This window comes from Bubalus bubalis, chromosome 7 (genome assembly GCF_019923935.1).
Source record: "Bubalus bubalis isolate 160015118507 breed Murrah chromosome 7, NDDB_SH_1, whole genome shotgun sequence".
Lineage (NCBI taxonomy): Eukaryota > Metazoa > Chordata > Mammalia > Artiodactyla > Bovidae > Bubalus > Bubalus bubalis.
In genome coordinates, this window is record NC_059163.1 from 68,567 (window position 1) to 84,055 (window position 15,489).

Consider the following 15,489-nt stretch of genomic DNA (forward strand, 5'->3'; position numbering starts at 1 on the left):
CCTTTGTCAGCATAGTAATGTCTCTGTTTTTTAATATGCTATCTAGGTTTGTCATAGCTTTTCTTCCAAGGAGCAAGCGTCTTTTAATTTCATGGCTGCAGTTACCATCTGCAGTGATTTTGAAGCCCCAAAAAATAAAGTCTCTTACTGTTTCTATTGTTTTCCCATCTATTTGCCACGAAGTGATGGGACCAGATGCCATGATCTTAGTTTTTTGAATGTTGAGTTTTAAACCAGCTTTTTCACGCTTCTCTTTCACACTCATCAAGAGGTTGTTAGGGCTTGCCTGGTGGCTCAGGGGTTAAAGTGTCTGCCTGCAAGGCAGGTTCGATCAACACAGGTTCGATCCCTGGATCGGGAAGATCCCTTGGGGAAGGAAATGGCAACCCACTCCAGCATTCTCACCTGGAGAATCCCATGGACGGAGGATGCTGGTAGACTACAGTCCACAGAGTCGCAAAGAGTCGGACACGACTGAGCGACTTCACTTTCACTTTTGCTTTCTGCCATAAGGGTAGTGTCATCTGCATATCTGAGATTATTGACATTTCTCCCGACAATCTTTTGATTCCAACTTGTACTTAATCAGCCCAGCATATAAGTTAAATAAGCAAGGTGACAATAAACAGCCTTGATGTACTCCTTTCCCAATTTGGAACCAGTCTGCTGTTCCATATCTGGTTCTAACTGTTGTTTCTTGACTTGCATACAGGTTTGTCAGGAGGCAGGTAAGGTGGTCTGGTATTCTCATCTCTTTAAGAATTTTCCACAGTTTGTTGTGATCCACACAATCAAGGACTTTGGCATAATCAATGAAGCAGCTGTTTTTTTCTGGAATTCTCTTGCTTTTTCTATGATCCAGCAGATGTTGGCAATTTGATCTCTGGTTCCTCTGCCTTTTCTAAATCCAGCTTGAACATCTGGAAGTTCTTGGTTCATGTACTGTTGAAGCCTAGCTTGGTTGATTTATTGAGTACTTTGACTAGACCGCTCCAATGAAACCTTGACCCCCACACATGCAATCTCTGGCATCATCCCTGTGAGGGCACTGCAGCCTGGGAATTGGCGGAGCCAGCAGAGCTCTATGATGGTCACTTTCCATGGCGACCCTGAAATGTTGCCTCTCTTGCTGTCAGACCCACCCAGCTGTTGGCTCCACTCACTGCAGGCTGACTGCACCCTCGTTTTTGACAGTTGATAATCAGTGTTCTCCGCGGCCTGATCTCATCACGTTTGGGCAACTTTGCAAGAGTCTTTCTCAAGGCCAGTCTTTAAAGTTGTTCTGATACCAGGGGAGCCCTTCTTGGCTGATACACTTGCAGCCGGCCTGTGGTTCAGCTTGTTGCTCTCAGGAAGCTGCCAGCTTCCTCTTAGTTACTTACCTCCAAAACCTCCATAGTTTTCAAGAGCACCCTTAGGCTTGAATTGCTCACATTCTTCTTAAAATAATTTCAGTTGTTGTTGACATGTCTCTAGGTCTCCTCTGACTTACAAGTCTCCATCCCCATCCTGTTTTATCGTGATTATTTGTTGAGGAATTTGGTTAGTTGTCCTGTGGAGTCTCTTTCTGCATTGTCAGTTAACATGTCCTCTGTTCACCTGGTAAATCCCACCTGACCTGGAGGCATGAGTAGATTCAGATCCTGTGGTTTTTATTGTTTTAGGCCAGGTTGTGGTTAGTAGGAAGCACACAGGGTGATTTGATTAACATTACTTGTAGAAGGTCAGATTTAAGAATGACTACCATCACACATGTCCTAGAGCCTGTCACCTAAACCGTTTTCTTTTTTCTAGGTGATGTCAGACATCCAACTCGCGTTCAACAGACTGATTTGGCTGCAACGCTCTCAATAGGCCTGGGTCTGCCGATTCCGAAGAGCAACACCGGCAGTCTTATGTTCCCCGTTGTAGAAGGAAGACCAATGCGGGAACAGCTGAGGTTTTTACATTTAAATACAGTACAGCTTAGCAAGTTGTTGCAGGAGAATGTTCCATCATATAACAAAGGTAAGCCAGTTAGCAGCTGCCAGTATGTGCGTCCTGCTGTATGCATCCATGGTGCTGGGTGTTGTCCTGCTGCTCTCGTGATGGGCACTGCAGTGGTCCTTGTGCGTTACTTCTTATTAGTCAGTTCTTCTCATCAGGTGGCCAAAGTATTGGAGCTTCAGCTTCAGCATCATTCCTTCCAATGAATATTCAGGACTGATTTCCTTTAGGATTGACTGGTTGGGTCTCCTTGCAGTCCAAGGGACTCTCAAGAGTCTTCTCCAACACCACAGTTCACAAGCATCAGTTCTTCAGTGCTCAGCTTTCTTTATGGTCCAACTCTGTCATCCATACATGACCACTGGAAAAACAGTAGCTTTGACTAGACAGACCTTTGTTGGCAAAGTTATGTTTCTGTTTTTTAATATGCTGTCTAGGTTGGTCATAGATTTTCTTCCAAGGAGCAAGGGGCAAAATCGCATTTAGAATCAAACCCCATATCTGCCAGAGGCGCTTGGAGGGCTCAGACAAAACCTTGGGTGCACCAGGACCGAGAGACCCCACAGAGACTGAGCCAGACCTTCTTTTGAGTGCGTCTCCTGTGGAGGCATGGATCAGCAGTGGCCTGCTGCAGGGGCAGGGGCTCTGACCACAGCAGATGTGGGTCATGGAGCATGTGGCATAAGCCCTGTTGGAGGAGGTCGCCATTGGCCCCACTATAGAGCTGCCGAGCAGACGACCCACAGCTGCAGAACAATTAAACCAAAGAAATGCTCGCACTGTTAAGAAAGTTCTAGGACCTACGACAGGTTTCCCAATCTGGGGATCTGGCAAAGGGACTGAGAACCCCCAGGCAATTTGACTTTAGAGGCCAGTGCAGTTTGATTACAGAACTTGCACAGGACTGGGGAAACAGACTCTTGGCACAAACAAAACCTTGTGTGTACCAGGAGCAAGGATGAAGAAACAATGTCCCCACAAGAGACTGAGCCAACCCTGTCTGTGAGTGTGCAGGCATCTCCGGCAGAGGCCTGGTCTGATGCAGGGTCGGGGCACTGAATCCAACAGTGGTGCTCAAACCCTTTTGAAGGAAGAGTCTTCATTGTCTTCACTCAGTCGCTCAGCTCAGTTCAGTCGCTCAGTCGTGTTCGACTCTTTGCGACCCCATGGACTGCAGCATGCCAGGCCTCTCTGTCCATCACCAACTCCCAGAGTTTACTCAAACTCATGTCCATCAAGTCAGTGATGCCATCCAGCCATCTCATCCTCTGTCGTCCCCTTCTCCTCCTGCCCCCAACCCCTCCCAGCATCAGAGTCTTTTCCAATGAGTCAACTCTTCGCATCAGGTGGCCAAAGTACTGGAGTTTCAGCTTTAGCATCATTCCTTCCAAAGAAATCCCAGGGCCGATCTCCTTCAGAATGGACTGGTTGGATCTCCTTGCAGTCCAAGGGACTCTCAAGAGTCTTCTCCAACACCACACTTCAAAAGCATCAATTCTTCGGCGCTCAGCCTTCTTCACAGTCCAACTCTCACATCCATACATGACCACAGGAAAAACCATAGCCTTGACTAGACGAAACTTTGTTGGCAAAGTAATGTCTCTGCTTTTGAATATGCTATCTAGGTTGGTCATAACTTTCCTTCCAAGGAGTAAGCGTCTTTTAATTTCATGGCTGCAGTCACCATCTGTAGTGATTTTGGAGCCCAGAAAAATAAAGTCTGACACCGTTTCCACTGTTTCCCCATCTATTTCCCAAGAAGTGTTGGGACCACCTGCCATGATCTTCGTTTTCTGAATGTTTGAGCTTTAAGCCAACTTTTTCACTCTCCACTTTGACTTTCATCAAGAGGCTTTTGAGTTCCTCTTTACTTTCTGCCATAAGGGTGGTGTCATCTGCATATCTGAGGTTATTGATATTTCTCTTGGCAATCTTGATTCCAGTTTGTGTTTCTTCCAGTCCAGCGTTTCTCATGATGCACTCTGCATAGAAGTTAAATAAGCAGGGTGACAAGGTACAGCCTTGATGAACTCCTTTTCCTATTTGGAACCAGTCTGCTGTTCCATGTCCAGTTCTAACTGTTGCTTCCTGACCTGCATACAAATTTCTCAAGAGGCAGATCAGGCGGTCTGGTATTCCCATCTCTTCCAGAATTTTCCACAGTTTGTTGTGATCCACACAGTCAAAGGCTTTGGCATAGTCAATGAAGCAGAAATAGATGTTTTTCTGGAACTCTTTTGCTTTTTCCATGATCCAGCGGATGTTGGCAATTTGATCTCTGGTTCCTCTGCCTTTTCTAAAACCACCTGGAGTAACAGGCAAATTTGGCCTTGGAATACGGAATGAAGCAGGGCAAAGGCTAATAGAGTTTTGCCAAGAAAATGCACCGGTCATAACAAACACCCTCTTCCAACAACACAAGAGAAGACTCTATACATGGACATCACCAGATGGTCAACACCGAAATCAGATTGATTATATTCTTTGCAGCCAAAGATGGAGAAGCTCTATACAGTCAGCAAAAACAAGACCAGGAGCTGACTGTGGCTCAGACCATGAACTCCTTATTGCCAAATTCAGACTTAAATTGAAGAAAGTAGGGAAAACCACTAGACCATTCAGGTATGACCTAAATCAAATCCCTTATGATTATACAGTGGAAGTGAGAAATAGATTTAAGGGCCTAGATCTGATAGATAGAGTGCCTCATGAACTATGGAATGAGGGTTAGGGTTAGGGTTAGTTCGTGACATTGTACAGGAGACAGGGATCAAGACCATTCCCATAGAAAAGAAATGCAAAAAAGCAAAATGGCTGTCTGGGGAGGCCTTACAAATAGCTGTGAAAAGAAGAGAAGCGAAAAGCAAAGGAGAAAAGGAAAAATATAAACATCTGAATGCAGTGTTCCAAAGAATAGCAAGAAGAGATAAGAAAGCCTTTTTCAGCGATCACTGCAGAGAAATAGAGGAAAACAACAGAATGGGAAAGACTAGGGATCTCTTCAAGAAAATCAGAGATACCAAAGGAACATTTCATGCAAAGATGAGCTCAATAAAGGACAGAAATGGTATGGATCTAACGGAAGCAGAAGATATTAAGAAGAGATGGCAAGAATACACAGAAGAACTGTACAGAAAAGATCTTCACGACCCAGATAATCATGATGGTGTGATCACTGACCTAGAGCCAGGCATCCTGGAATGTGAAGTCAAGTGGGCCTTAGAAAGCATCACTACGAACAAAGCTAGTGGAGATGATGGAATTCCAGTTGAGCTATTCCAAATCCTGAAAGATGATGCTGTCAAAGTGCTGCAGTCAATATGCCAGCAAATTTGGAAAACTCAGCAGTGGCCAGAGGACTAGAAAAGGTCAGTTTTCATTCCCATCCCAAAATAATAAAGTCTGCCAATCTTCATTACTCCTACAGTAGTTTGGCTTCAGGCCAAACAACAGGGAGGGAACACAGCCCCGCCCATCAACAGAAAATTGGATTAAAGATTTACTGAGCACGGCCCCACCCATCAGAACAAGACCCAGTTTTCCCCAAAGTCAGTGTCTCCTGTCAGGAAGCTTCCACAAGCCTCTTATTATTATCTATCAGAGGGCAGACGAATGAGAACCACAAGCACAGAAAACTAACCAAACATTACTTTGCCATGACAAAGGTCCGTCTAGTCAAAGCTTTGGTTTTTCCAGTAGTCATGTATGGATGTGAGAGTTGGACTATAAAGAAAGCTGAGCGCCAAAGAATTGATGCTTTTGAACTGTGGTATTGGAGAAGACTCTTGAGAGTCCCTTGGACTACAAGGAGACCCAACCAGTCCATTGTAATGGAAATCAGTCCTGAATATTCATTGGAGGGACTGATGCTGAAGCTGAAGCTCCAGTATTTTGGCCACCTAATGCAAAGACCTGACTCATTGGAAAAGACCGTGATGCTGGGAAAGATTGAAGGCAGGAGGAGAAGGGGACAACAGAGGATGAGCTGAATGGATGGCATCACTGACTCGATGGACATGAGTTTGAGCAAGCTCCAAGAGTTGGTGATGGACAGGGAGGCCTGGCATGCTGCAGTCCATGGGGTCGCAAAGAGTCGGACACGACTGAGTGACTGAACTGAACCAAACTGATCACGTGGACCATAGCCTTGTCCAACTCAATAAAACTATGAGCCACGCCATGTAGGCCAGCCAAAACAGATGGGTCGTAGTGGAGAGTTCTGACAAAACAGTCCAGTGGAGAACGGAATGTCAAACCACTTCAGTATTCTTGCTTTGAGAACCCCATGAACAGTATGAAAATGTCATAAATTTATTTATTTAGCAAATGCTGAATTTTCTCACTATGTTCCTCTTCAGCCAGGGGCTGTTGAGAGCACTAGAGGCACAGCAGGAGAGCTCTGCCCTCATGGAGCTTCTCATCCAGAGAGGGAAAAAGAGAAAGATGGCCAGGAAAGGGTGCCAGGTGGTGATGGGCACCTTAGGAAAAGGCTGAACCAGGGAAGGGTGGGCATGCAGGTGAGTGAGGGCCATGGGGCACATGGCCTGGGAGGGAGCCTTGTGCCAGGCAGGGTCCTGTGGTGAGGACGTGCCCACACAGTCAAGGAGTGACCAGGGGCCAGCGTGGCTGGAGCAGTGAACCGAGGGGAGCCAGAAGGAGATGAGGGCCGAGGGCCTTGTAGGCGTTCCAGTGGCTCTTGCTTCCATTCTGAGTAAGTGGAGAGCTCCTGCAGGGTGTCATGCAGAGCCTGGAATCTTCCCCTTGCGTTTTCAGAGGCCGTCTCAGGTGCCCGTGCCGAGGGCTCTCTGCTGCACCGTAGGAGGGTGCGGTGGATGGTGTGAGACCCTCCTCTGTAGGAGGGCGAGGTGCTCAGTGCAGGTGGAGGGCGAGGGCCCAGGCAGCAGAATCCAGGACAGAGGGGTGCTTCTGGGTCTGCTTTGAAGGCAGTGCAAAGAGGACTAGCCAGTGGCATAAAAAGCAACTTTGGTTTTCAGCTGAACACTGTAAGGAAGCAGTGACCATCACTGAGGTGGGCAAGGCTGTGTAAAGAGCAAGTTTGTAAGGCAGGGCGCTTGTGTATGTGCTGGAGGGCCAGGGTGGGACTGGTGTTGACAAAGCCAAGTAAAGAAAGAACTTCAAGAAGGAGGGAGTGAGTGAATGTGTTGAATAGGGTTCAAGGTAAAATAAAGTGAGGAACTGAGGAGAATTCCCCGGCATTCCAGTGGCTAGGACCCCTCACTTCCACTGCAGGAGCACAGGTTGAATCCCTTATCGGGGAACTAAGATCTTGCGAGCCGCAGGGCGTGGGCAAAAGTAAAATGAGGAATTGAGAACTGACCACTTCTCTTGTAGGTGAGATCTCAGCAGCTTTGTTGACAGAGTAGGTCACATGCCTGGCTGGCGTGGGTGCAGATACGGGCTGTCGTCGGAGCCGAATGGGCGCCAAGAGGGGGGTATTCTTGTTTTTGAGCTGGGAGGAAGAACACGGTATTTATAGCTTGGTAGGGATGACACCGACTGGATGGACATGAGTTTGCACAAGCTCCGGGAGTTGGTGATGGACAGGGAGGCCTGGTGCTGCAGTCCATGGGGTCGCAAAGAGTCAGACACGACTGAGCGACTGACCTGAACTGAGGGATGACACAGAACAGAAGGATCATGGCTTTAGAGATTTCATTCTGGCCCATCCAGGTATGTCAAGGCTGGTGTTTAACGCTGGGGCTGGGCTTGTTTGGATGCCGAGAAGGTCACTTCCCGGTTTGAGGCAACATTCAATGGGATGTGGGCGTGTTTTCCTACTTGAAGTAGTGGGGTACCGCCAAGTAGAGTGAGTGCCATGAGTTTGTGCTGAGATATAATCTGACCTTGGGTTGGGTGTGGAAGACACATCCTTCCAGCAGGGAGTGGTTGGGAACCAGACATCCTGAATGGCAAGAGGACTTGGGGAGCGTCAGCTCTTAGATCATGAGACCCCCCTGTGGGTAGCTCTGTCAGAGATGAGGCCTGGCTGCGTGCATGTTTCAGTCTGGACCAGAAGCAAATAACTTGCAAATCAGTTGCTGCTGGCACCATGCATCCCTTCTCATATACCAAGAACTAATAAAGAGGAAACCAAAAACGGGATAGCGAACTGAGCGCTGCAGTGGATGTGGCCATAATGAGCCTGCGAGACGAACTGAGGCCAGTCCCCGGGGTGAGAAGGCCACCCAGGGCCTCGCACCTCCAGGGTGCCCATCGTCTGCCCCGTCGGTGACAGCGTTTCCTGAAACAGAGCTGGGCACGTGTCTGACGGTGAGACAGGTCTCGAGGCCTGCTGTGACGTCCAGCCAAGTCTGAAGCAGCGCGCTCACCTGACTGTCATTCGGTCGTAGTGGGGGCTTTGCTCGCCTCAGGGCCTTTGCATGTGCTGTTCCTGTGCATGCTGCTCTCCCTGCTCACCTGGGTGGTTCCTGGGCGTCCATCACATTTTCAGTTCACTGAAATGTCAGACCGCCCTTGTCCCCCACACTTAACCTCAGTCTTATGTCAGTTCCCTTTGTGTTACCAGAGTCTCTCGCTATTCCCTCTACTTTCCCTCCACAGCATTTCTCACTGTGCGTGGTTTTGCACGTGTGTGACAACGCAGCTGGACCACAGGCCCACACTGGCAGGACCTGAACCTGATGCACCTAGCATGTAGTCAGTGCTCAGTTTTTGTTTGGGTGCGTGCATAGGTCCCCCATTTCTCTGTGACTCCAGGCAGTAGGGTCCCAACACGGATGCACCCATGTCTGTGACTTCGGGGTGGTAGAGGGTAGCAAGTAAGGGAGACAGCTTGGATCCAGACTTAGCCCAGCTCTCACTGCCAGCCCATGAGCTGGTGTCTGAGTCGCCTCCTCTCTGAAATACGCATGTAGTCATTCCAGTCCCACTGGTCCTGGGGAGAGGACCGAGTGGGCTTGGGGTCATGCCTGCCCCCAGCACTTGGTGCAGGTCCCCTGGCTCCAGTGGCAGTGGGGGGGCTGCAGACATCTGAGCCCACACTCGGTTGTGCAGCAAGGATGCCAGCCTGTGATTGGGGAAGGCTGGAGTGGGCACGCTGCTGGTGGTTTGGGCCAAGGCCCCTGAAAGGCATGGTGCAGACCACCTTGAAACAGTTCTGCTTTTAAGTTGGAAAAGCATGTTAAGTACCAGGGAGCCTCAGAAAAGAAGTTCTTGCTCTGCCGGCCAATCGAGTCACAACTGAGTCTGGTTCAGCCCTGAAAGGAAGCAGGCAGCCCCCGGCCTTGGGCAGCCTGCCACCACCGTCCCAGGGGGAGCCCACCGCAGCCAGGGCTGGGGCCCACTGATGGGCTGTTTCGCCGCCCTGGCTTTGCATCAGCCATGGATCATCTAGCAGGTGGGGCACGTCAGCCTTGTGGCAGGAGGGACTGGGAGACTGCATCCCTTCCCAGAGAGGGTCTGTGAAGAAGGGGAGCAAGTAAAAGGGGAGCTGACAGTGAAACGCAGGGGTGCCCACCGGCCTTGGGGAAAGGGCCGCAGTGGCGCAGGCATCAGGCACTTCCTGTCCCGTCATCACACAGAGCCTGAGGGTTGGGGGGAATTCTGTAGAACTGAGGGCCTCGTAGTACTCTGCTTTTATGGCTGTCACACTCGTGCACCATGAGGAAGAAGAGTGGAGAGAGAGGACAGGGAGGAGGCGGCAAGCAGGAGGCCGAGAAGGAGGGGCTTCTGTCCGTGCGAGTGGGGCAGTGGAAGGAAGGACGGGGTGGGGACAGGCCGGCGTCACCGCGGTGGGGGTTTTCCTGAGGGGCGGCCACCCCTCTCGGGAGTTCGTCTTGATGAGTGTCAGGCTCTGCCACATGCCATCAGTAGCAGGACTCGCAGATTACACGTGTGTGTGCGTGTCGGTGATTTGTGTGTGTGGCCTTTCTTCTTAGAGCCTGGATTTGAGCAGTTTAAAGTGTCGGAAAGATCGCACAGAAACTGGATCAGATTGTACTTGGAGGAAAATAACTCAGAAGTCGTTTTCAACCTGGGAGCCAAGGTTCGCAGGCAGTACCTGGACGCACTGAGGACGCTGAAGCTGTCGCTGAGCAGACGAGCGGCCCAGTATGACGTCTACTCCATGGCGGTGGGGACCGTCCTGGTCCTGGAGGTACGGTTCCCCGGGCAGGGTCGCTGCGTCGCTGGGCGGACAGCTCCGCCAGCGTTTGGTAGTCAAAGGACATGGAGATTCGGTGTTTCTGGAAGGGGACAGGAGCGCGCCCTGTTTGCGCCGTCGTGGACACCCGCTGTTCCTGTTCCAGGCCCTCGTCCTGCTCCTGTTCAGTGTCCCGCAGGCGCTGAGCAGCAGGGCTGAGCTGGACATCCCCCTGCTGTCGCCTGTGTGCTCTCTGCTCTTCTACCTGCTGCTCCTGGCGCTCGCAGCGCTCCACGGCGTCGTGTGCACCGCCGCCGACAGCTCGTGCTTCCTGTGCGGCCTCCCGTGGCTGGCTGCGGGCGGAGCGATGACGCTGGTCGCCGCACTGCTCTGCGCGGGCGTGTCTGCTCTCACCAGGGTTTTTGCCGGTGGGAAGTGTCTGAGTCAGGTAGGACTGGCTTTCCAGGTGGGCTGCTCTTGTTGCTGCACTGATGAGATGTGGGTTAGACCCCTAGTGTGTAGCAGGCACGGTGCTGGTGGGAGCTGAGGGAAGGGCCCACACTTGGTGGGAGCTGACAGGACACACTCTCAGCGACGAGCCTCCCAGGCCCTGACCATCCCAACTTCACACACTCACCTGTGTTGTCAGGCCTCATGCCTTCTTTCTGAGCTGGAAGGACGGGGTCCCTGGGACTGTGACCAGGGGCCTCTCTAGAGTGGCTGCACAGAGGAGCAAGCAGCTGACTGATGGAGATCGAGAAGAAACTCAGACCTCATCCTCATTCTGCCTCGGAAAATGCCGTTTCCTGTTCTAGACTTCCTTGCAGCTTTTGGCCTCTGACGCCTTCTTTCATCAGCTGGTTGTGGTGGCGGGCTGGTGAGAGAGACACGGGCAGTCCTGGTTGGTTCACAGTGCCCAGGGCCTGAGGGACCCAGGGCAATGACTCCAGGCCCCAGAGGGCAGCTCCTGGTCATGGGGCCATAGACACCCACCCCTCCTCATGTGCTGGTGGCTGAGGGAACATGTATGTTGTCATTTCCCACACATTTCCATACCTACTCAAGCGTGGGGTTTCCCAGAGGAGTTGATTCTCCAGGGCTTGACCAGGTTCACCACGTCGCCATCATGTACTAGGTGCACGCAGGTAACGGAATGAATGCCAGCAGTATTAAGTGAGAGCCATTGAGTCCTCATCTTAACTTAAAATGCTTTATATTAGTCTATTTAAGGGCTAGTACTATGATACCCTACCATTGTAACGGAAACTCTCTGGACTTCAGCAAGTTCATGGAAAAGCTAGACGTCTGGCTTGGTGGAGTATGCCCTTGGGGTTCCTTGGTCTCGAGTGGTCGAGTGGTGGGCCGTGGCTGTGAGAGGCAAGGATGGGGTGTGAAGGACGGGCTGAGAGCTCTGGCACTGCCGAGAAGCGGGGTCCAGACGTCTTCAGTCTCCTTGTCCCTCAGCTGCAGGCTTGCCGTCCAGGGCAGGGTCGCCGTGCTGTCCCCACGTCCTCTGGTTCACCGGGGGGGGGGGGGGGGGGGGGGTGAAGTGGGTGCGGGGCGTGAGGAGCAGCAAGTTATCTCCTGTGAGTGAGCACTGTACGCTCGTGCAGCAAGAAGGAGAACTGTTCAGATTCTTCCTTACAAAATGCATTTTCCTTTTCACAGAATCCACCTCAGTCCACCTCAAGGTGGTCAGAGTTAGATCTTCTCAGCTTCTTGGGAACCGTGGGCCATGTGTTGAGTCTGGGCGCAAGCAGCTTCATCGAAGAGGAGCACCAGACCTGGTACTTCCTTGTCAACACACTGTGTTTAGCTCTGTGCCACCAGATCTACAGAAACTGCTTTCTGGGAGACGACCATGCCCCTCAGCGTTGCCCACACACGGGAGAGGAGTTTGACGGGGTCGCGGTGGCCCTGCAGGGCAAGCGTGCTGGCCCTGAGGGGTGGGAGCTCAGCCGAGCGCCCGCAGACACCTCCTCCCTGGAAGCCCTCAGAGGCCCTGAGCGGTGGATGGTGCTGGCGAGCCCCTGGCTGGTTCTGGCCTGCTGCCGGCTGCTGCGGTCCCTGAACCAGACCGGTGTGCAGTGGGCCCACCGGCCCGACCTGGGGCACTGGCTCACCAGGTGAGGGCATGAGTTGTGGCCTTGGGCCAGACGCTCCAAACACCTGTTTTTCCTACTCAGGATAGAAATGGTATTTGAAATCTGAAGAAATAGAAGACTGACCCATGAATTGAGTTGAAAGGTGAATTTATTTGAGGCTAGCCTGGTAGTTTGGTTTTTCATTGCCAAATCACTGTAAGTGTTCCTGTTTGAAAACCAGTGAGTTTTATAATGATCACTGCAGCAGGATATAGTTCTTCACTCGCTGCCCTGTGCCCCATGGTGCGGGGCTGGGGTGACAGGCTGACCAGGAGCCCTGTGCCCCCACCCCTCTCTGTCCCCCTGCCTCCCCCACACCCCACCCCCAGAGGGGCAGCTGCCTTGGCTGGAGCCTGGAGGTGTGTCTTCAGCTGCTTCTGCGGCCTCTCACAGGTGGCCAGGTGACCCAGTGGAAAGTATGGCAAATATAGAGGACTGAAGTGAAGAGAAGAAACTAGGGTAGAAAAGACCAAGATTTGGCTGTATCATCAATTTTACTGTCAACGAAGTCTTAAAAAACAACTAAAGTAAGAGCACAGCAAGATGAAAAAATATTTCCAAGAGAGACCAACAGAGGTCACTGTCGTGTCACTGGGGAGAGCCTCTTGAGAACTGTTGGCAGAACGCAAGACTCACAACTGTAGTAGACACACTCCTAAGGGAGGGAGTCCCAGAGGAAAGAGCAGGGAAAGGCGCGCTCCCACTGGTGATTTGGGAGCGTCAAATCACAAAGTGCAGTTTTATACCTGGTGAGGGCTTGGTGAGCATCAGTGCATCCTGGGACCACATACTGGCACAGTCCTTTTGGATAAGTCCCGCTGGAACTGTACACCAAAGGCCGTAAGACTTATTCCTCTGGCCAAATAATTCTTACGGTAAATTTCTCCCCAGTGGTAACAGCACTAGCAAATCTTTGGCAACCACGGTCACCCCAGGTAGCAATTTTCAGGTGCCTGCTGTGTGCCCACTCATTCCGTTTTCACAGCAGCCTTGAAAAGAGTGTCCTGGCCTGTCCCCGTGTGGAGTGCAAAAGCAGAGGGGAGCTGAGGCGTGGCAGGCAGAGCCAGAGCGTGTGAGGGCGAGAGCGCGGGAGCAGCACAATGACCTTCTAATTCTCCTGGGGCGTGACAGCGCTGCAGGAGGGCTTGGTGGTTTCCACCCCCAGATGCACTAGCAGGCGAGCGTGCAAGGGCACCCCCACTGCCCCTGCCCCTCTCCAGGCTGTGCCCACGCCTCAGTCTGGACCCTCCCTCAGCACACTGGCCCCCTGCGCCTTTCCATCAGGGCATGACTCTCCCAGTCCATTTGTGAGGAGGCTGCAGTTTCGGTGATTCCTGCTCCAGGACAGAGCCTTCAAGAGGCACCCAGAGACACCCGAAATTGCCTCCTCTATGCTCTGCTTTCCATCCAGTGAGCCAGGGTCCGCATAAAGCACAGCTTGCAGAGCAGCAGTGGCGGCCCCAGTGTAACCCTGTCGCCGCCCCCAGGACCCACCTGGCACTGGCCTCCTCTCCCCTGCGTCTTGCCTAGTATTTTCTCCGTGTGGGGTGTGTGTATCTTGACTCACCCACTTCACAGGTATTGAGTGTTTGGGCTTCATGACCACGAGCTGCAGTGAACTAAACGGGAAAGCCCTGCCGCCCAGGACAGCTCACCGAGGTAGCAGGGCGCAGGCAAAGGCCACAGAGACACAGCCATGTGCCCGGCCTCTCTGCGGGGCACCTGCGAGGGGGCAGACACTCCATGTGATTCCCTCTGCACTGACAAGTGAATGGAAGATGATGGTGCCAGGACATGTCTCCTTTGCCCAGAACCTCCTCACCTGTGGTTGAGGAAAGCGAGGCAGCCCCAGAAAGGAGAGCCAGCAGGCAGTGTTGCCCTGACCCATGCAGAGCTGATGGTGGGGACCAGTTGGGAATGAGCAGTGAGAGTTTGGGTTAACAGCCCTTTATTTGTTCCATTCTTAGAAAGCCACATGTGTAGATCCATAACATCACTAGTTGTCCTTGGTAGTAATTTCGTGCATCTTACATTTCATTCCAGCTCTGATCATAAGGCTGAACTCTCTGTTCTGGCCGCACTTTCCCTCACCATGATTTTTGTGTTGGTTCAGAAGAGGTGCTCCCTCACATCAAAAGTGGCCATGGCGTTTGGCCTGCTGGGCATCTATTGCTACCGGGCGGCCATTGGAAATGTGCTGTTCCCATGGCAACCAGACAACAAAGACATTTCAAAGTAAGTGTACCAGCAGACACAAGCACTTGGTTTTAGACCTGTTGTAAGTTTTATGTACTAACAATGCCATGCAGGCTTGAGAACATTAGAGTTGGGCTTTTGTGAATTGTGATTTTATCAATAGTTACTGAGAACACTTCAGTGAGCCAGTTCTGTTAGCCTCTTTTTTTGGTAGGAGAGAGACAAATAACTTGGAAGTAAGGTCACCAGGGTGGGTTTTTTTTTGTTTTTTTAATAAGGGATTGTTTAAAAATAAAGAATTTAAAGTATTTCATTTTGCTCCACTAAGAAGTAACTAGTAATGAGGATAATAATGAGTGGATACTCCTAGCGGTTGGGGGTGAAGCATGGCAGAAAGCCCAACTTTCCCATAATTTACATGAGCTCCTGCAGCTGGCTCCTGCAAATTGTCAATACCACTTTCTGCACGTCACAGGGCTTTCTCTGTTTTTAACAGTCACAGGGTTGGGGTGAGCAGACCCTATTTTGGAAGGCTGTTCATTAAATGTGTTAAGAATCTTGATCTTGTCCAACCCTCTGACTTGGGTGTACTCTTACAGAATTCATCTCAAGATACAACCAGACATGAAGCAAGAGACTGGGATATGGGTGTTCTCTGAAGCATTATTTATGGTTGCACATAGTAAAAAATGAGGTGCTTGGCCAGCAGTTTTGGATGAGTCTCTGAGGTCTATGGTTTCAGGTCTTTAATCCGTTTTGAATTTATGTTTGTGTGTGGTATGAGAGAGTTGTCCGGTTTGATTCATTTGCGTGTAGCTTTCTAGTTTTCCCAGCACCACTCACTGAACAGACTGTCTTCCCTCCATTGTATATTGTTGCTTCCTATGTCGTCAGTTAATTCCCCACGTAAGTGTGGGTTCATCTTGGGTCTACATTCCATTCCATCAGTCTATGTGTGTGTGATGTGTGTGTTTGTGCCTGTTCCATACTGTTTAGATTAGTGTAGCTATGGAGTATGGTTTAAAGTTAAGGGTTGTGATA

The 15,489-nt window shown here is 50.9% G+C and overlaps 1 protein-coding gene across 12 annotated transcripts in view; it reads left to right on the forward strand.

Annotated features, from left to right (window-relative positions):
* The window catches only part of PIGG (phosphatidylinositol glycan anchor biosynthesis class G), a 40,999-nt gene that overhangs the window by 16,407 nt on the left and 9,103 nt on the right, over positions 1 to 15,489 (forward strand). For 10 of the 12 annotated variants that reach the window (XM_025289552.3, XM_044945523.2, XM_044945524.2 and 7 more), the window contains 5 exons: positions 1,795 to 2,007; positions 9,906 to 10,123; positions 10,275 to 10,556; positions 11,777 to 12,234; positions 14,296 to 14,487. In XM_025289552.3, coding sequence (XP_025145337.3) covers positions 1,795 to 2,007; positions 9,906 to 10,123; positions 10,275 to 10,556; positions 11,777 to 12,234; positions 14,296 to 14,487 — 1,363 coding nt within the window. Of the gene's footprint in view, positions 1 to 1,794; positions 2,008 to 6,050; positions 8,688 to 9,905; positions 10,124 to 10,274; positions 10,557 to 11,776; positions 12,235 to 14,295; positions 14,488 to 15,489 lie in introns of those variants that run through there. The other 2 variants (XM_025289556.3, XM_025289558.3) reach the window with 2 other exon arrangements.